We start from the raw sequence: 20,035 nt of genomic DNA on the forward strand, positions 1-20,035 counted from the left end.
ATTTTTTGCTGGATTTGGTCATGCTGCATGTGTACTGCATCTGTTCCCTCCATCGCTAGAGAATTTGGAAAGCCTGTGTCAGATGTAAGCCTTCCTTTCTGAAGGCTTCTGTCCTTAAAGCGGGGAGTGGGGCATCTATAGAATCCCCTCCCCCTTAGAGAAGGGATGAAGAGGATGTGACTGAGTGGTTGGTCACAGATTAGAGGGGAAAGGAAGAAATGCTCTGACTAAGGTCAAGACCTGAGGCTTGGGGTACTCAGACTCTGGCATCATTTCTGTGGCTGAGATGCAAGACACCGTGTGTGCCTCATCGACCCAGAGGAGAGGCTCTGAAAACCAGGACGGGGAGGAGAATCAGCCCTCACAAGCTTTTCTCCACCTGCGACGTGGCTGTATGTTTGAAGGGTTTCAAACTTTCGGTGCCTCCTTCTCAATTTCCACACCATTGTCTCACGGGGCTGGTCAGACTCAAAAAGCATGAAATGGATTTTCAACAGTCACTCAGCAGCGTCCTGGCAATTTCCGGCTGTATGCTGTTGGGAACTGTTTTGCTACTATTTTGTCAATGACTGTTCCTTCCAGCAGGTGACTTCCATCAGCATCAAAGCTAATTCCTCAGTTTCTTTGTGCTGAAGTCATACTATATGCACTGCCCATTTCATCTACATCACTGGTTCAGAAGCTTCAGGATTTACTGAAGGGCTTATTAAGATACAGATTTCTGGACCCTACTGCCTGCCAGAGTTGTGGATTCAGTAGGTCTGAAGTAGGGTCTGGGAATTTGCCTTTGTCACAGGTTCCCAGGTGATGCTAAAGCTGCAGGCCTCGGAACCGTACTCTGAGAACCACTGTTTGACATGGTTTTGTTGTCTGCCCGGCAGGGCCTTCAGAGAAGGCCAGTTTTGCAAATCGCAGAGGAGAGTCCCCATCCCAAATTTCTCTCATCTCTCAGCCTGAAGCCTTGCTGTGACCTCTGGGTTCAGGTAGTGAGGCTTCAAGACTTCACTGTCAGAATGCAGATGTTCTTGGGGGCTGGGATATAGTAGCAGCTACATGGCATAAACACCGTATAACTGAAAGCAGGCTCTTCTGAGAACTGGCACAGGACACGCCCCTAATTAATTTCCACACCTAGCGCAACCCTGACTTGCACTGAGCATCTGGTACAATTTTGTTAGATGATTTCATTAGGTGGTTACTACTGGCCAACAGAAAGCATCACTGAAGTATCTCTTGCCTAGTGTTGCACTGACCTGGCCCTATAGGATCAGGGGTGGCTCTAGCGTGGGGAGGGGAGGTTGCTGGGAGGTAGTGAGGGCACTGGATAGCTGGTGGTGTCATTACATGCGAATCTGTAAGTTGTAAAAGACAGGCTTCAGGATCTAGCTATGGATCAGTCCGGTTTCTGTATTACCCAATATGAACTGTGAAAAAAGCACACAGTATTTGTTATCTGGCATTTTATTATATATTAATTGGCACCCAGAGATCTATAGCATAATAACAATTGAGATTTGTTCTGATGGCCCCCAGGCACCACAAAATGCCATAGTGCTTTCTGAATATCGCCAGTGAAGCATTTATTACATCATGTTCAACATGGTTTGAATGGTGTGTGCGCTTTATCGTGTTCAGAGCTTTTGCAAATTACAATCCATATTGATTATTTAAAGTAGCTCTTTATCACTTTTTTTTGTTAAATTAACCAAAGTATTCTTCTCTAGCTACACCAGATAACAAAAGAATCCCTGCGTTGTTCTAGAAATCAGTCCTTTCAGCTCTAGAGATACTCTAGGACATAGAGATGAATTCTGGACAATTGTCATACTGTCAGGTGGTGATTAGAACAAAGTCATATTTCTTTAAACGGATTGATAGCTCAGCAAACTTTGGATTCACTGGGCAGGTTCTCCAGCTAGTAAGCTGGTATTACATCTGACTGGGTGTGCTTGTGTCTCTAGGTTGTCATTGAAAATGAGCCACCAGGATTTACAAGAGAGTTTCCAATGGGCATCTCAGGAAGAGGTTGACAGATTCTCTTCTTCCTTTCCCCGACCTGACTGAATTATCCAACTTTAGTGCCTTGGGTTGTTTCCATGTCCTTTTATACTTGTCCCATCTCTTTTCTCCTTGATCAAGGTCAGGGGATACTTGACTTGAAACTGTTCAATTGCAGGGTGATTGTCTTTAGATGCTCCCACAATGGAACCTTACAGTCGGGAATGACCCTAGTGGCCATCTGGATGACATCCAGATGACTCTTTTTGGAGGACTGGGACTGCCTGGTCCCTCCAGTACAATGTTTATTTGCTTTGTATATTGGGATCACAAATCTTACTGAAATCTGATTGGTGCAATGCACCCCCTTTCCTGAAAGAGATACACATACAATTTGCATTCAGTTTCAGGGGGTCCATGGATTGCAATGCTGACTATGTTAGAACATTCCCACATTCTGGGATGTTGGGTTGCTGAACCACCAGGCATAGTGATTCGCAATCCAGCATCATATCTGTTAGCTACAGGTGTGACAGGGACTCCATGTGAAGGAACTTCAGAGATATGTTTGCACAAGTACATCAGTCAGACTGCCATGGTAGAATACAAACATCCTAACCAAAGAGCAGTAGGTCAGTAAAGGAACTCTTTTTCCATCCCCCTGATGGTTGGCTGTCAAGCTTCCAGTGACGGGGTGCTCTTGTCATTAAGGTGTAGGACGTTGAAATAGTCTTCCTTAGAGCTCCCACCTGCCGATTTTTATTTTTCCTGTTTCTGTTCTATAAAGCAATATAAACCCAATCTACTTCTCATTCACTTAAAGTCCTATGGCACTGAGTAGTGCTGTAGACCAGAACTTTCTATGCTGATGGATATATGTTTTTATCTGTGCTAATATAGTATCCAGTAGCCACATGTGGCTCTTGAGCCCTTGAGAGGTGGCTGTTGTGACTAAGTACTAAATTATAAATTACATTTCCTTTTAATTAATTTAAGTTAAATAGCTACATATGGCTAGTGGCTACAGTAAAGGACAGCAGGGATATAGAGAATAGATAATGATTCAGGAAGCCTAAGTTCCTGTCTGGGTTCTGTTATTTGTTTGCTTTATAACTGGGCAAGGTTTTCCTGCCTTGGTGTGCAGGGCTTCCTATGCTCTACTCTGCACATGGTGGCAACCGTGCAATCACCTTCTTTTCAACTGTTCCAGTGGGCTGCTAATGTCTGAAGGCACCAGCTTCTCCTAGGCCTCCATGCCTGTGCACTTACTGCTCCCAGTGCCTGGAATGTCTTTTCTCTCTCCCCCTGACTTCCTGGCTTTAAGACTATACTCAGTAGTCACTTCCTCCATGAAGACTTCCTTGATTTCTCTTGGCAGAATAAAACCAACTCCCTCCTCTGGGCTCCCATAGGGCACCTGGTTTATTACTTTATTGTAACACTTACCACATAGCTTTAGTATTGGTTTAAAATCCCTGGAAGGGAATGGACAGTGTCTGTTAGTTTTTAAATTACTGGAACATAGATCAGTGCTTATTAACATTAGCACATTTGTTTAAACTAAAACAAATTTTAAAAATTTTTTTCTTTGTAAAGAAGTGGCACTGTACTTCTGACTTAACTTGAGGTCGCTTGCAGTCAGCAATAAACCCTGGGTCTTTTATATGAATTGATGACAGAATTAGTTTTCTCTCACTCTGTTCTCAATTTAATTTTTGAGTCTAAATTCAGGACTTCATGTTTATTTCAAGTACGTTTTGTTTTCTTTTGGTGCAACAGTCCTTCTTACAGAGATCCTTTACAAGTGGGGACATGGAACCAACATTCAGTGAGTATTCACCAAACTTCAGACCCTCTGCATTTATCTATCTATCTGTCTATCTGAGAAAGAGAGAGAGTGTCCACGTGTGTGCAAGAGCTGGGGGTGGGGAAGGGAGAGGGACAGAGAGAATACCAAGCAGGTTGCATGCTCAGTGCAGAGCCTGACACTGAGCTCAGTCTCATGACCCTGACATCATGACCTGAACCAAAATCAAGAGTTGGACACCCAACTGACTGAGCCACCCAGGTGCCCCAAGACTCTCTGCATTTAAACAAAACAACAATCCAGTGAGATAACTATTATCCACATTTTAAATATAGAGAAACTGAGACTATAGAAGATTAAATCACTTGCCCAAGGTCACCACTAGTGAACTTGAACCCCAGGGGTCCGACTCCAAAATTTAAGTGGTTTCTACTACACATTGTCTTCAGACTCTGCTGTTTAATGAGTGAGCTCTCTACTTGGAGCTCTACATCATCTGCAGACTGGATAAGCATGTGCTTTATACTTTCATTCGAGTAACTAATAAAAATATGTTTAGAATTGGGGACCTCCCTTCTGCTTATCATTAGTGCATTGGTCAGTGCTCATCGACTGTTCACCTTTTCTCGAATTTTCTGCACTATTCTTTAGCCGACTTATATTTCTTTATTCGGTAAGAATTTTGTGCAAGATATCCTTGTCACATGCTTTGCTGAATCAATACATGCTTTTATGACTATTTCATGTCTATTTTAGGCTAGGATATAGTGTTCTACTTTCTCCAAAGTCTACACTAAATATCGTTTTCAGAGACTCACTTAGACACTATTTTATTTCTTTACTAGAAAATAGAAGTGTCGGAGCCTAGAATCTCGGCAGTTGAAGGGATATTAGACATCATCTAGTCCAGTGTCCAGCTGGTGAAATCTTCACCTTACTGTTAGGATGTACAGTCTGCTTGGAAGCATTAAAGTGTCAAGGTTAAGAACTGGCTTCTGGATTCAGATCTTGGTACCATTTCCACAACTTCCTAGCTGTGTGCCTTGGGGAAGAGACTTAACCTTGCTGTGCTTCAGATTGCTCAAACATAAAATGAAAATAGGAATTTTATCTATAGGGTGTATCCTATAGGATTTTTGAGAAGATCAGGTGGGATAGCGCATGTAAAATGTTAGGACAGTGTTTGGCACGTAGTAACCCGTGACTACAGCTTAGTTGTTAGTATTTGGTTAACTCTGGGTGAATCAACATAAACTTAACATAAGGTTAAGTTTCCTTATAATAATACCATCTCCTTTCTTCTGACTCTTGTCAAGTTTTAGCCTGAGCACTGTGAGTAACAGTTATGTGACCTCGAGTTGGTTTCGCAACCTCTGTGAGCCTCAGGGATTTCAGGTGTGAGGGGGAAATCACATCCTTGCAAGACTAATGTGTATGAAAGCCCTTTGTAAACATGGATATACGTTAGTACTAGCATTAATGTGGATATATCTAATATTTATTGCGTATTTATGAGGTGCCAGATTACTGTGCTAAATTAATCCCACAGATTATTGCATTGATTCCTTATGGCAGTTCTACCGAGACTCGCATTCTTGTTTCCCACACCCCACAGTTGGGGGATTAAGGTGTGGAGAGGTTAACTCACTTGCCCACTTACCCAGCAAGGGAGAGCTGGAAGCCTGGCTTGGAGCCCGGGCTCTCAACCACTGTAGCTAGATGGTCTTCCCAGGAGCCTTTTTTTTTCCGTCTCAAAATTACTGAGTCTACTTATTTTTTAAGGTGAGTTTTTAAAATATCTACATCAAAACCTGTCTTTCTTTGCATGTTTCTAATACCGATTTTACATTGATATTATCCCCAAGGACACATCTGGACTTATAACCCAGGAAAAATATCTTCAGGAGCAATAAGATGTGGAATTTTCCCAGCAGGCTTTCAGATCAGATATTCAGAACCCTCAGGCTTAAACAAACGCAGTAGATTTTGTTTTTGCTTGTACAAAAATGGTAGCCACAGGTTTCAGATGGCTTGATTGATGGCATGTGGAAGGATCTGTCCTAGAGTCCAAGCTTGGCCTCTGAGTAGATTTCCTTCTCAGGGGTTGTTGGTCTTCTGGTGAATTATTCCTTATCTGTTTGGGTTTCTAGGTATTCTGGGTCTCCATCTCTGTTCCGTCAGAGAAGGGAGTCGGGATTGGACTCCACCGACTGTGGAAGAAGTTTCTGAAAGGGTTAGAGGGATGGTGGGGGAAGGGGAGCCTCCCTGGGTTGGAGCCCTTGCACATTTGCATAATGAGCTTGATGAAGGTCACCTGACCAGGATCCTGGAGGGCATTTTCCCTGAGGGCACTGGATACTGGTGTGGATGTGAATGGAGATCTAGGATGTACCACTTGGCTTCTGGAAACCAGGTGGAAGATTTAAGAGAAATTAAGGAGTGGACCTAAAAAATATTAAAAGAATTGCCTCTTCTTTCTGCTAACTTTGGATTGTATTTGCATGGGAATTTGTGTTTATGAAATAACTGAGCCATATGGATGTACAAGGATGCATGTGTTCTCCTGATCTGTTGATATGAGGAGAAGTTGAAGGGCGTGGGCTTGTCTGGAGGTGGGATGGGTGGGTGGATGTGGTAACACAAGGCGGGGGCAGGTCCGGGGAATATGGGCCCATGTAAATTCGGAGGATCTGAGCCTTTTGGCAAAATAGGACTCCCTTCTCAGAGAGAGTTATGTATGTATATATTTATTTATTTTGGTGATCACCATTACCCCCCACCCAAGGTGAGGATGTTACATATTTCCCAGGTAACCTCTTCCCCTGGCGATGATTAGAGAGTAACAGATGCCCACCCCTGAATGCAAAGGCTCGTAAAGCCTGAGCTCATTTCTGTTACAAATATCAGTAGACAGGCGCAAAAGAGCAAAGCAAGGGAATAGATGTGGAAAATGAGAACTCTCCCAACAGCTAGCCACACTTCCACTGTGAAAGCGACTCGGTTCAGAACAATCCTGCACAGTCATAACGCTTATCATCTTTCCTTTTCTCTTACCTTCATATATTTGTGTCATGTAATTTTATCAACATTCCATGGGGACCATGATCCAGGCCTAGAGAGTCATCCATTCCTCAGTACGCCTTTAATAAATGCCTGTTGTGTGACACTCTCTGTGTTTTAGAGACATCTATCATTTAGCTCTGTGTGAAGTGGACATTGTTTTCATATTACAGATGATTAGCCCAAGGTCACAGGTAGATGTGATCTCACCGATTCCATTGGCTGCTCTCTTTCCACTGTACACACTGCCTCGGGTCAGACGAGAGACTGGCAGGCACTCTTCCCTAACAGAGCGTCTTTTTAGGATGACTGTGAACTGCTTGCATATATCTGTAGCACCCACTGGGTATGAAGCTAAACCCATGGAAGGGTAAAGGATCAGTAGATGGGAGAAGAGCAGAGATCTCTTACCCATCGTCATGGTCATCATGAAATGGATCTGAGACATTTTGCACTGTATCATTGGAATGCGAGATTCTGTTGGAATTAGGGCATTTTGCTGTTTTGTTTTTCCCTTCACCAAAAGCTCCACTGCCGTACTTCTTCATTGCTCTGTAGAGGACCTTTGTTTTGGAAATGCCAGTTCTTCCTCTCCTTTCAATATTAGCATGTGAAGTCCGTTTTCTGTTTCCAGCCCTCAAAGAAGTCTGCTCTTTTCTGGGAGGCCCAGAGTTGTAAGTTATCATATGGAGGAGTCAACTTGAATGACTTTTTCTTAAAGTTTCATCTTACCGAATGCTTCTGCCTTTGCAGATTTTTAAGGAAATGGGAGTTGGGGGGACAGGGAGGCTGTGGAAAAGACTCTTAGACTCTTATAGGGAGTGTAGAAGAGGCTCTCTCTTACAGAGAGTGTAGGTTTATAGAAAAGCAGCTTTATGTTCACCCCCAGGCCACTGTTATGAGGATTCTTTGTATTAACCATCTTTTAGTGAAGTTTTTGGCCAACTCCGCTTGTGATGGAGCTCCTATTCTTGAAAATTTAGAAACATGTCCATTGGCTGTGGACACTTTCAAGGTATTCATAGGTGTGCCAGGATTTCCATTTTGGATGTTATTGTTGGATGTCCTCATTAGTAGCTTCATCAAAAATAGCTTCTCTCAATTGTAGTAATAGATACTCCTCCTTTATCCTTTACTCTTTTCCCATCGTATTGTCTATTAGCACCACAGAATAATAGTTTATTGGAGGAATGGTGAGCTAGGAGAAACTCTTAGCAAGTGACAATGCGGGGGCTAGAATCCAGGGCTCCTTACCCTTAAGTCTAGGGATCCTTTGATCACATTTCCTCTTTTCTTTCCTCAGTACCCTTTCTCTGCTCAGTCATCTTCCTTCTTGCTCCTTCGTTCTTTTCTGGGGCCTTCTCATCCTTTTATTAGTAAGTATGTGTTTTAGAGTTTGTCTTGGGTTGGGGCCTATGAGGATGGATATAGGGATTGTGATTAATAAGAAAGGACTTAATTAAGGAGTAGGAATGGGTAGGAGAAGGTTAATTCAAGAGAGGCCAATCAGCGCTGATCCAACGAGAATGGGAAACAGCGATTCAGAACAATGGTTAATGTTTTCCTTTCCCAAAAATGTTGCTAGAGAGAATATGAGTTGCTGGAGAACTTTATGAATTGATAGTACTGTACTCAGTAGGCAATGGTCTTCTCCCCAGTGTCAAACCATGTCTCAGCACATGGGAGCTCTGGCAAGCACTCCTCTCAGAATGTTTTCTGGACTCTTGAGTGGCCTTAGGAAAGGTAAACCATCCAGACTCTACCTTAAGAAATATGCTCTTGAGAACAATTGAGTAGTCTTCGGGTGGAGGAAATAAACTCAAATAAAAAGATCCCTTTCTTTTAGAACCCTCAGTTCAAGTCAAGAAACCAGGGAGTTTTACTTGATTGTTCTGAATAGATTCCTAAGTTTTCAGGGTGTGGGGCTATGAATCCAGAGAGGTTTCTAGTCCTGGCTCTGCAAAAGTCTCCTTGCACCTCGGGTCTCAGTATCTACATCTGTAAAATTAATGTAATGGAATAGTTAATAGAACTCTAAGGCACCTTCCGGTTCTTACCTTTGGGCACCTGGGAGTCTAGTTTCTCCTGTTGTTATCTCATCCGAGTTGAGGATACCATTAGGTTTCATGGCCTCCAGCATCTATAGTAGTGTTCTTTACCCTGGCTGCACATTAGAATCAGCATAGGAGCTTCTAGAAATGCTGATGCCCAGATGGCACCTGAGACAAATCAGAATTTCTAGAGATAGGATACCCATATCCTTAATTTCTAAAAGGTTCCCAGGTCATTCTGTGTGTGGCCAAGGCTGAGATCCGCTGATCTTCTAGAAGGAGAGGTGAGCCTTTTACCTGATGTGTTTCTGTCTCTTGGGATTGTGCTTTCATTGTGTGTGTTGGCTGATTCCTCTCAGTTCTTTTGCAGGCTATGGTGAAATAGCAGGAGCCCCTGGGTATCCCAGACTCCAGCCTAAGAGGATGGGGATGATTGATTAATTATTATGATTCATGGCACTGGCAAACCATTCACCTGTGCTGCTTCTGGCCCACATCCAGCTGCACAGATGTCAGCCTTCTGTGATAAGGGTGATGCTCCAGACTTCATGAACGCAGGTCTAGCTAAGTAGGCAACTTGAGGCTGAGGACCAGAGTGAGTCATGCTGACCCAGGAGGCCCTTGAGCAAGTGACTGAAGACTCGTTGACCTTGCTTCCTACCCATTTGTTAACCCCTGTTAGCGACAAGGGTTGATCCAGCTCAACTAATATCAAATACAGGAATCTCCACCTCACTACTCGTTTTTTTTTGTTTTGTTTTGTTTTGAGTTACAGTAAGTGGTGTGTGGGAACTGGCCAGTCCCAGCTCTTGAGTGCTCATTGTGTGTATCTTTGCAACTCCATGTGCATTGATGTCAAGTTGGGAACTTGAAATTAGTTATGGAGAGAGTATTTGCACTCCAGAAATTGGCAAATGCTATACACCAGGGCTTTTCATCCTTTAGAGAGACTGGTTGTTAAACATTTGTTAGTCCAACATTCAGTTTACTATTTAACGAAATCATCCATTCACTTATGGAAGAGTGAAGCTTCTTCTCTGTTCCCTCAGATCTGCCTTTGGGTGGGTATTCTACCTTTTGGTCTTGGTCTTACGCTCCAGAATAATGTAGACAATGTCTAAGCCCCCATTATAAGCTAGTTCTTCAGATATTTGAAAACAGCTGTGATGTCTCTCTCCACTTCCCTTCCCAAGCTGTATATCCTTAGTGTCCTTGACATTTTCTCGTGGTTTGGAGGCTCAATGGGTGTCTTTGAACACGGGGTGATAGGTGCTGGGTTTTCAGAGTAAGACAAAAATTCTCTCGCAGATGATCTGTGGACTCTTTCATAAAAGGCTTTTCATTTTCTTTGTACATTCAGCTACTGTCTGTCACCCCACGAAGCCAGTGTGGATGTGAATTTAGGGGATAGTTTTGGGTGTGGTTGCTGGTTGCAGCCCACATTCTTCTTCCCCTAGGATGTATGCTGCTGCCAGAACTCTTGATGGGCTCGTATTTGTCACAGTATCATCAAAACACAGATTCTGGTTTCTGAAACAGGTAATTTTCCCACTGCTGTTTTGTTTTCTTCCAGAGGCTTTTAATATTCCCCGTTCCTTTCTTCCCTTTTCTGTAGCGTTCAATCATCTGTCCCCTGATCACCAAAACTGGGTGTTGAATGACAGCGTTCTGAGTCCAGGGTTTAGTCAGACACATACACACGGTGAATTTGTTAAGATGTATCCACCTGACTGAAACTGAGGCAAAAGAAGGAGGAAAGCTGGTGCTGTCTTAATTCCTCAGAACTGTCACTCCCCATTCTCTTGGAACTGGGACCCAGATGAGTCTGGAGCTGAGCTCAGTATTAGTTAACCAAATTAGCAATACTGTGAACTTCCTTTCAGTCATTTTTTATAGAGTCAGGGATATGGGAGTCAGATGAGAGCTTTTGGTTGAAAAGCAATGGAGGGTTGAATGTGGCTTCCTTCACAGCCAACATTAAAAGGGTGATGATGCTAGGCATCTTTTTTGTTGAGTAGCTGAGTCCATTGAGCTCCCCAGGAGAGCAGTGGGACTGTGCCACAGCAAGCGAGAGCCTTTTGGGGGAAGCGGGGCGGGGGGGGGGTCTCTGCCTCTTGGCTGTATTCTCAATATTGCTTTCTTTGTCTTTCATTCATTAGGATTTAAGTCTTTAGGAGTAGGTGTAGTGGCATTTCCATCTTCTTGACAGAGAGCGAGAGAGAATGGGAGAGGTGTGTATGTGTGTTCAGGACTGCCTGTCAGATGGTGAATTTGAACCGAAGCAGCTGTTGTCATGGTGATGGCAGGTCGCATCCACCACCATGGAAACCAAAGTTAAAAAACTGATGTTAAGGCTGGAAGTCACATGATACATTTTTGTTTTGTTTTGTTTTAAAAAAAGAAAAGGGGTTTGGTTTTTCAGTCTGATCTTGTGTTTGTTTTCTTTAAAGGCGAAGTTGGGTGGCGAGAAAAAATGCGATAAGGAAAGCGATGAGCTAGTGAAATGGGACATCATGAAGTCTGCAGAGCCTTCTACTGCATTCTTCTGCTTGTTAACTGCATTTCTCCTGTCATGGGGGCAGAAAGGGAGGAGGAGATGCTGCGTGAATTTCCAGATTTGCACCCTTTGCACTGCACACTGTCACATGGAGAAGCACAGGTTAGGAGCCCTCCTGTCCTTCAGTAGCTGTGTGTGGTCCACTCTCTATTGATCAGCCCAGGACGGAGGCTGGAACCCTAAAATTAAGGACTGAGACAAGAGAAGGAAATGCAATTGAGGGTGTGACTTGCTCCAGATAAGAGTGTGGTTCATGCATTGGTAAGTTTAGATGATTAACATTGTTTTTCAGGAAATGGAAAAATTCATCTGTAGTCCCTCAGAACCCCAAGGAATACAGTCCTTCTGTCTACTCCCTTTTCCGGATTGGTCTTTGGCCTACACTGTCCTGCTAGGTCAGCCACAGGAGCAAGTGCAAAGAAGGCTGAAAGGAGCCTATCCAGGAGCACGTTAGCCTCTGCGCCAGGGTCCTTGGGCCTCAGCTTAGCTCTTAACTTGGCCTTTCAGCTGGGCGGGTTGGGGTGAGGCGGAGAAGGCTGGCCCACAGGCATTAGGGAGCCCTCTTGGATCTCCATCTTTTTATCTCGTACTCGCTGTCACTTCATACCATGATCTGGGCAAAAAGTGAGGCATCTTTCCAGGAAGGAGAGCTGGCCCCAGGCCTCATTTACCAGGGTGGGGTTTAATTTTCTTTTCAGTCAGAAGTGTTGAAGGCCTGCATGCGTGTCCTGCGTGGCCAGGCGAGGGGACAGCTATTCCTGTGAGGGTATCAGCCTCTAGAGAGGGCGAGGAAGGTGAGGGGGGTGCAGACGCACTCTGTGGTGGAGATCGTAGTGGTGGCTCTGGCCACGTCTGGGTTTGAGGCACAAGGTCTGTCTCTTCAATGTTACTGGTCCCTCCAGGACAGACGTATCGTTCTCAGCAGCCTGGGCGAGGGGGATGTGATCTCACCAGCATGATCTCACTGCATTTCCATCGGGGTCTGTAGGAGCTGGAGCCGGACTTCTGTGATGGTTCAGTCCCTTCTGTTCTTAGCCCTGGCCTTGGGTGTGATTAATGCCCCTTCTGATCACTGAGAGAGATTGCATCAGAGCCATCAGCTTCATAAATCCTCCTCTGGGGACTGGTGTTTGGATGTGCTTTCCATATTCCCAGGAGGTTCTGGGCCAAATGTCTTTGCTGTCTTCCCGGAGGCCCATTACCATAATTTTTTTTTCAAATCCTTTATTGCGGTGGGTCTTTTCAGTGTCAGCTCCTGGCTGCAGCCAGCCAGCCCATTCCCAGAGGCTATGACCACTAACTGTTGCTTATCCCAAAGCTTAGAGTCACAGCAGATGCTTGAAGAGTGATTTAGTAGGATAATAAAAATGACTGTGCATTTGTGTAGCACCTTACCGGTTTTCAAAGAACTTTATATTCATGGGTCATTTTAGATTTTGATCCTTCTGTATTTCGTGTTTGGTTCTGCGGGAATGGATGGTGGTGCTTTTCTCTGCCTTGAGTGCCATGTTGGGGTAGATTTTGCAGTGGGAACCCTGGCTCTGGTTTCCCATTACCAATCTACATTTCTCCATTGCAGTGCAGATTTCCAGGAAGATTCTGATTCTTCTCATAGAAAAAAAAAAAGTAGTGTGAAAGCCTTGGATAGCTGTTATTTCATTATCATTCATTTTTAAAATGTCTCTCTGGTGTAGTGCTCAAGGGAATCACAGATTAGGCAGGGCCCCTTCCCTCAGACTGTCCTTGAGTTAACATCCCACTTGTTAGAATGGCCCAGGCCATCTTCTGAGGACTCTCTCATCTCTTAGAATTAGACCTCCCAAAACAGGCAGCTGCGATAATAGGGAGGAAAGGGAGATCTTGTGGGGAGAGTGTCCTGGGCTGGGGGTGAGGGGTGGAAATGGGTAAAGGAGGCTGAACCAAGCCTTCCCTGAGACTGTGGGCTATTCCCGACTCCCCCAGGAGTTTTTGGAAGTGGATGAGTGGCTGCGGGCTGCTCCCCACACAGTGGCATTCTCCATTAGGCCTGGAGTCAGGGAGAGAGCACAGCATTCTGTCCCTGGTGGCCTCTCAGTCTCTCTGAGTACATTCCATCTCCTTAAGTGTGCTCTGATGTCCCAGATCTGAGAGCACACGGCTGAGAGCCAAGGGGATCTAGGATCAGCATCCTGGTGGTGGTGAAGATACAGCTTTCCCCTGGAGGACCCCAGGTGTGCTGCTCGAGGCCTAAGTCTCTCCCAGTCCTGAGCCTGCAGATCTACCCCTGAGAGGTGTTGGCAGGTGAGTCTCTGCTGGTCCGGCCAGAAGGAGGGCTCCTCTCCCAGGCCGGGTCCCCAGGGCTCTGGTGATAAGCAGAGCCAGCACCACAACTGTGGCCTGTAGGGCAGCCCTCTTCCTTGCCCTGACTTTCTGCGCCTCGGGAAGGAAATGAACAAATGGCAGGTGTGCAGGCCAAGTAGTGCTGCTCAAATTAGCTGTGTTGCTAAGGAAACAAGTCAACTGTTGGAAGGAAGGAGCATCGGGTAAAGGAGATAAATCAATAAGCGAACCTATTTTTGTCATTTCCCTAATGATTGTCTTGAAGCTGCTAGACGGGAAGGGGAGAGATGGAGTGGCACAGGTCCTCGTTAATGGGCTCAGAGGGAGAGAGGAGTGAAGGGGTGTTTGGGGAGATTGCCAGGAAAGTGGGTGAAATGAGGCCCCTGGTGAACAGACAGTGAGACAGATACGGGAGAGGAGGCGTCTTGGCAGGTTCAAAGCACTTCCATGGCATTTTCTCCTTGGGTCCAGTCCCTTTGTTCTCCTGTATTAGATCCTCTCAGAAACCTTGTGCTGATTTCCATTACCCTCAGGTTGGGATGGTTTTATTGTGTTGGTTTGTGTTTTTTCAAAATACGTATAGCTTTAATTGATTTTATAATTATAAATTAACATATACTCACTATAACACTCCAGGCAATGCATACAGGAGTAGAGGAGAAAGCGGAAATGACCCTACTACCCCAAGAAAACTCATTATCCTTCTAGCATGACGGATTTTTTTTCCTTCGCTCCTTTTTCAAAAAATATTTTTTACATCAAAGGGATCTTCTATGCATGCTGGTTTCTGTTTTTGAATAGCTAATGTGTATACACAGACTATAGTACAAAAAGTTCAAGTGGGTCCACAGTGTGGAGAAAGTAGGAGATACCTTTGCAAGGATACCTCTGACTCTGGCTTTTCTGTGCAGTTCACGTATCAGTTGATTGATTCATTAATTAGTTAATTAATTAGAAGACAATTACTGCATGCCTACCATGCAATGGACACAAGGGGTCCGGAGGTGAGTAAGACAGGCAGAGCTCCTGCCCTCAGGCTCCCACACCTCACTGCCCTGCTAGCACCCATTTATTCAAGATCTCCAACACAGTCTGGACACCAGGGAGAGATACAGTTCTCCAAAATGTGTCTGGTACCAAGCACAGAACGTAATGGGGGCCACTGAATTCCTGGGCGGAAGGAATCAGAGTTCTGGACAGTCTTCCATTACCGTCTCATGAAGGGCCTTGTACTTTGAGGTCTTGGCAACGTGGAGCTTCCTTTGACCTTTCCGGGTCACATCTCTGTGTAGCCTGAGGTGCATTCCCTTGGCCTATGGGCCATTATTTGCAGTCCAGGCTCTTGCCTTGGGAGATGTAGCAGAGCCACAAGCCTTAGAGCCAAGCTTATTTGGCTGGAAGTTGTGACGGTAGATGAGAAGAAATGGGAGTGGCGCCTCTGAGTCAGCTCCCAAGGGTGGGGGTGAGCAGGAGCCCGGGCCTGAGCCAGTGTGAGTGACTACTGTGCAGTCTTTGTGATGGCTCCTTAATGGAGCTGCTGCTCCCGGGGGTGCCTCCCATTCATTCACGCCTGCATTGAGCATTGAGTCAGCTCCTACTGTGTACCAGGGGCTCTGGTAAGCACTGCCATTGGAGAGATGAACAAGAACACGTCCTTGCTTTCAAGCTGTAGTTTCTTGGGGGAGACAAATAGGAGAAGAAATGATAAAATTGTACAATATAAAGAGCTGTGGGGTACAGGGAGAAACCTTCACAGACAAGGTGGTATTTTAGCGTGCTCTGGACATAGGACCGGAAAAGAGGAGAAAGCCCCCCCTTTGCAGGTGGAGGCCAAAGCGCCAAGATGTAGGTGCCCATTCTTCATGCTTTCTTCAGAAAGAGAAGGGGGCGCGAGGGAGATGGAAAGGGCTGAAAGGGAGAGTGGCTGGACCCCAGACGGAATTGGATGTTCTCTGCCAAGATTTCCCAGTCACTCTCCTTTCTGTTGCCTCATCCACAGATGCATGCGATTCCCATAGTCTCACCTCTGCTTCTCAGCAAAACCTCACCTCAGATTCTTAATTGCCCCAAACATGAATTCATCCTGAGGTTGAGATGAGCTGTAAGGTCTAAAGGGACATCCCTCCCAAGGATATGTGCATTTAAACAGTTTCCACATTTCAAGCCAAAGGATTGCTGCTCTGCAAGGGTCCTTAGGCATCAGGCCATAGGCAGAGGATTTGGGTTGGGGAGGGCGTGGCAGTGGGGTCTTTTCAGAACCTATGAATTACCAAACCCTCACTTTTCGATGGAAGCCTCCCGGGCCTTAGGCAGTGCCGTTCACTGAGGCCTCATGAATTCTCGGCCATCCAGATATCTGGCCAGTCCCAGGAAGTTTGGGTCATTAGCACCGGGGGCCAAGAGCCTTGCTCCTGTCCCCCGAGCATCCAGCAGTGGTGATGGTCATACCTTCCTGAAGCTAGCCAGCCCTGTGGTCACAGAGAAGCCTCACGTATCCGCACCCAGACATTCTCGAGTAGGTCAGCTGACAGGTAAACGCAGGGAGTTGTATGCTTAGGTGATCCAGCTAGGGAAATGCAAGTGTGGAAGTGGGAGCAGGGAGTGGGGGCCGCAGAGGGGCTGCTGCAGTCCCAGCAGGTGTTGTGGGGTAGAGAGGCTTGGGGGACATACGGCTGCCACGACCCATCAGGCCTGCAAGTCAGCACCTAAGAGCTCATCAGCTTTGAAGTCTGTGGCTCTCACTTGGAGGTTTTCAGGGGAAGAAGCCTGAACCCCAGAAAGCAATCCTAGCACCCAAGCAGACCCATGAGAGCTCAGGATGTCTGCCACTCCCCAGTCCTGCCTGCCAGGTCACCTGCCGGGCTCCGTGGAGCTGCTGAGCAGCTTCTCTGAACTTGCTCGGGGCACTGCCAGCCAGGGCCAAGGGCAGCTGAGCCCCGCGCTTTGGGAATGGTTTCACTGGGAATAAGGATGCCACCAGTTTCCCCCCTGCCGGAGCGGCAGCCTTCCTCCTCATACCTGGGGACTGGCAGTGACATCTGCCCTTTGGACCAGGGCTTCCCAAATACGTTCCTCTGACACCATTCCCAGGAGAGGTGTTCCGATAAAAGGATGATGTGGTCAAGCGGGTTAGGGAATGCTGTGTACCATTCCCACCACCCCCTTTGGGGGAGGCGGTGGACACTGTTGACAGTAATACCAAAGGCTCCAAGAAGTCCTGCTGAAGGAGCCTGCTCACTCTCCTGAATTCCCGCTTTCCCTCATTGATTTGATTGCCAATTCCTATAACACTGGTATCCCGTGGCCTGCATTTTAGGAACACTGCCCCAGATGCCCTCCACTTCTGTTGACCTTTGTCAGTGGCTGATCAGCATGTTGTCAGGAAAAGGCCTGCATGGCTGGACCACCACTTCTGCCATGCTCTCATCTTCATTGTTACCTTTTGGGTCTGGGGAATTCTGGGTGTCTGAACCCGGCCCAGGACCAGCTAGCCTTTTCAGAGGGCCCCTGGGACACCAGGGTCCTGCTATGAACCCTGGTCCCGCTACACTTAGAGCTCTGGGTCAGACCCCATGATGGGAGGGAGGAGCACGCCCCCTGTGACCAGTGCGAGCTGGTGGCCCTGGGGGCATTGTGGGCGGGGGCTTGTCCCAAGAAAGTGGGCATGCCCGCCGGGTGGGCGTCTGTGGAGCTTGTCCGCTGGCATGTTTAGCTCTCAGGGGCCTCGTTCGGTACTGAGAGAGACTGCGGGAGGAGGAACGGCTGGGCGTGTGGTTAGATTCTCCTCTGACTGGGAGGGTTTAAAGGAGCACAGTGGGGTGCGGAGGCAGGGGGCTGGCTCTGAAGTCCTTGGAGCCCATCCAGTCTGCGGATCCGGTGGCAGAGCGTCAGAGCATCAGAAGCCAGCAGGGCTGTCCCTAGAGCGTGGGTCCTGGGGGAACACTGGGGCTGTGTGGGAAGGAAGGGTGGCCAGCCGCGGGAGAGTGGGCGGTGACTCGGGTGCACGGTCGAGGGGAAGGAGACGGCACTGGGCACTGCCGCGTGCCCTTGAAGAGCTCTGGGAGCTCCGATGCAGCCTCCTGCCTCACCCGCTGTAGCCTCTCATTCCAGCCCTGGGGCCTGAGCAGCGGAGGGGAGCTCACATCTCCTTCCACACGTCCCCTCTGCTGGGAGGTGCCCTGCCCTTCCTCACAGATGCCCTGAATGCCCACTGGCCACTGATGGGCACTGGGGCGGGGAAGCATCAGGGGCCTGATTATGATCTGTACTCCCCAGGGAAAGCTCTAGGCCCTACGTGCTATACAGCAGGCCTGGATATGTGGAAGGACAAGGAGGATGGTCCCTTGCCTTCCCTCCACTTGGCCAGATCTACTCTTTTCTCCTGCCCAGATGCCAGAATCTGCCAGAGCATAGGTTGCTTGGCAAGACCCGTGGCAACTGCTCACTTGTGTTTGTCACAGCAATAGTCACAGAATGAAATCTAGCACGCAGGATGACTTGACTCCAGAAACTGGTGATTCCCTCTCTCTCTGTGAACAGCCCCCCCCCCCCATAACTCCTGGACTCGTGGCACACCCTTTCTGCAGGAGTCCAGATGCAGGCACTTGAATCATAGTCCTGTTGTTCAGAAAGGCTCAGGGAGACCCCTCATCTGTCCACAGAAAAATGCAACAGAAAAAGAACCTGAATTCATTATCCATTCATTTTTAGTTTGATTCTTAGATGCCCTAAGAACCAAACTGCCCTGGACTCAGACTTATGATGCATCTCTGTTTGCTCTCTGTGTAGAAGCTCAGGAGAAAATAAGGTGGGCCTAGGCAAGCTTCTCCTGCCTGCATTAAATATTTTTCTGAATTGGATATTGAAATAGAAGAAAGCTCACATGGAGAGAATTGTTTTTTCCAAAGGCCCTTCTACTCAGTTGAGCAGAGGTTCTAGAGGAGGAGGCCCCAGATGTGATTCCCAGAGATACCAACAGACAGCCACGGCTGGATCCTTGCTGAAGCATCGTCGTCCAGCGCCGAGGTTGAAGCTGGGGAAGAGCAGGAGCCTGCGGCCACATCACTGTCTCTTCCTTCTTTCTGTTTCCGTTTTTAGCCCTGCTTAATCCCCGGCTATACCATTGAATTCCCTAAGTATCTGGAGTGTCAGCCAGATGTCAAACTATATTATTTATTGGCTACATTCCTCCTTTTCTTGGAGAAGGTGCTTTGGGTTTAGAGCCCAACCAGAAATGGTTATAGTTTCTCACACTATGGAGCATCCAGTGCCCTGCCTGCGTGCTTGCTCATAGAGATCATGCAGACTGCACAGGCGTCATTTAGGTTTTAATGAAGTTTGTGTATTTATGTACATAGCCATCGTGGAGGCTGCATCCCTCTCTCTTTGGTGAATCTGTTCCTTAACTTCATCTTTCCTACGCCGTTTGAGTACATGATTTTGGCCACCATCATTGCCAACTGCATTGTCTTGGCCCTGGAACAGCATCTTCCTGAAGATGACAAGACCCCGATGTCCCGCAGACTGGTATGTGCCTCCTTCCATCTCGTCTTTCTCCCCAGTCCTTTCTCTTCCCCGGTTCCCTTCTCCTTTGCTTCATCACCTGGCCACCTCCCCTATGCCCTCCCCTACAGTTCAGTGAGGAGTTTGTTCTTTGCTGAGGGACAAGTTGGTGACAAACTCCACTGGGGTGCAGAAGGACGAGAGGACTGACCTTTTTTAACTCCTGCTCCCAGGAAGTTCTGAGGGCATCACAAACACTTGTGTATACACCGTGTGGCAGCCAGACAAGAAGAAAGGGCAGGCGCAAGGGCCATTAACTTCACTCCCCTTCCTAAGGGACTTTGGAAGTGATAGGGAGAAGGATGCTCAAAGCCTATGTGCATTCACAGTGATGATTTTGTAGATGTCATGTCCGTTTTCTCCTTAAAGCAATGAGTCATGTGTTTAGTGTATTACCTCTAGAGAGGGAAAATTAATTGCTTAAAATCCAAATGTGTGGATAAGCGGCTTCAGCCTGATTACCTGCAGATGAAAACCCGTAAGCTTCCAGGGTAAGTGAAGGCCAGCAATGGAAAAGCCAACTTCGCCAAGGCAAAAGCCAGAAACATCAACCATCCTCCTGGGAAGAAGTCTGGCTTGAGTGTGACCGCCTCACCCATCCATTTCTGCAGCTGGCGCCCCCTGAGGCTTCCCGTGCTCTTGTGCACTCCCGGAGTCCTTCAGCGCACTCACTTCCCACCT

The 20,035-nt window shown here is 46.9% G+C and overlaps 1 protein-coding gene across 7 annotated transcripts in view; it reads left to right on the forward strand.

The window, feature by feature from the left end:
* Positions 1 to 20,035, forward strand: part of CACNA1E (calcium voltage-gated channel subunit alpha1 E) — a 384,845-nt gene that overhangs the window by 78,789 nt on the left and 286,021 nt on the right. For 6 of the 7 annotated variants that reach the window (XM_088016637.1, XM_088016633.1, XM_088016634.1 and 3 more), the window contains one exon: positions 19,213 to 19,318. In XM_088016637.1, coding sequence (XP_087872763.1) covers positions 19,213 to 19,318 — 106 coding nt within the window. Of the gene's footprint in view, positions 1 to 19,210; positions 19,319 to 20,035 lie in introns of those variants that run through there. The other variant, XM_088016636.1, reaches the window with a different exon arrangement.

The sequence above is a fragment of the Eumetopias jubatus genome, unplaced genomic scaffold, assembly GCF_037043125.1.
Source record: "Eumetopias jubatus isolate StellerSeaLion01/CBP00866 unplaced genomic scaffold, mEumJub1_p1.0 scaffold_12, whole genome shotgun sequence".
NCBI classification, from domain to species: domain Eukaryota; kingdom Metazoa; phylum Chordata; class Mammalia; order Carnivora; family Otariidae; genus Eumetopias; species Eumetopias jubatus.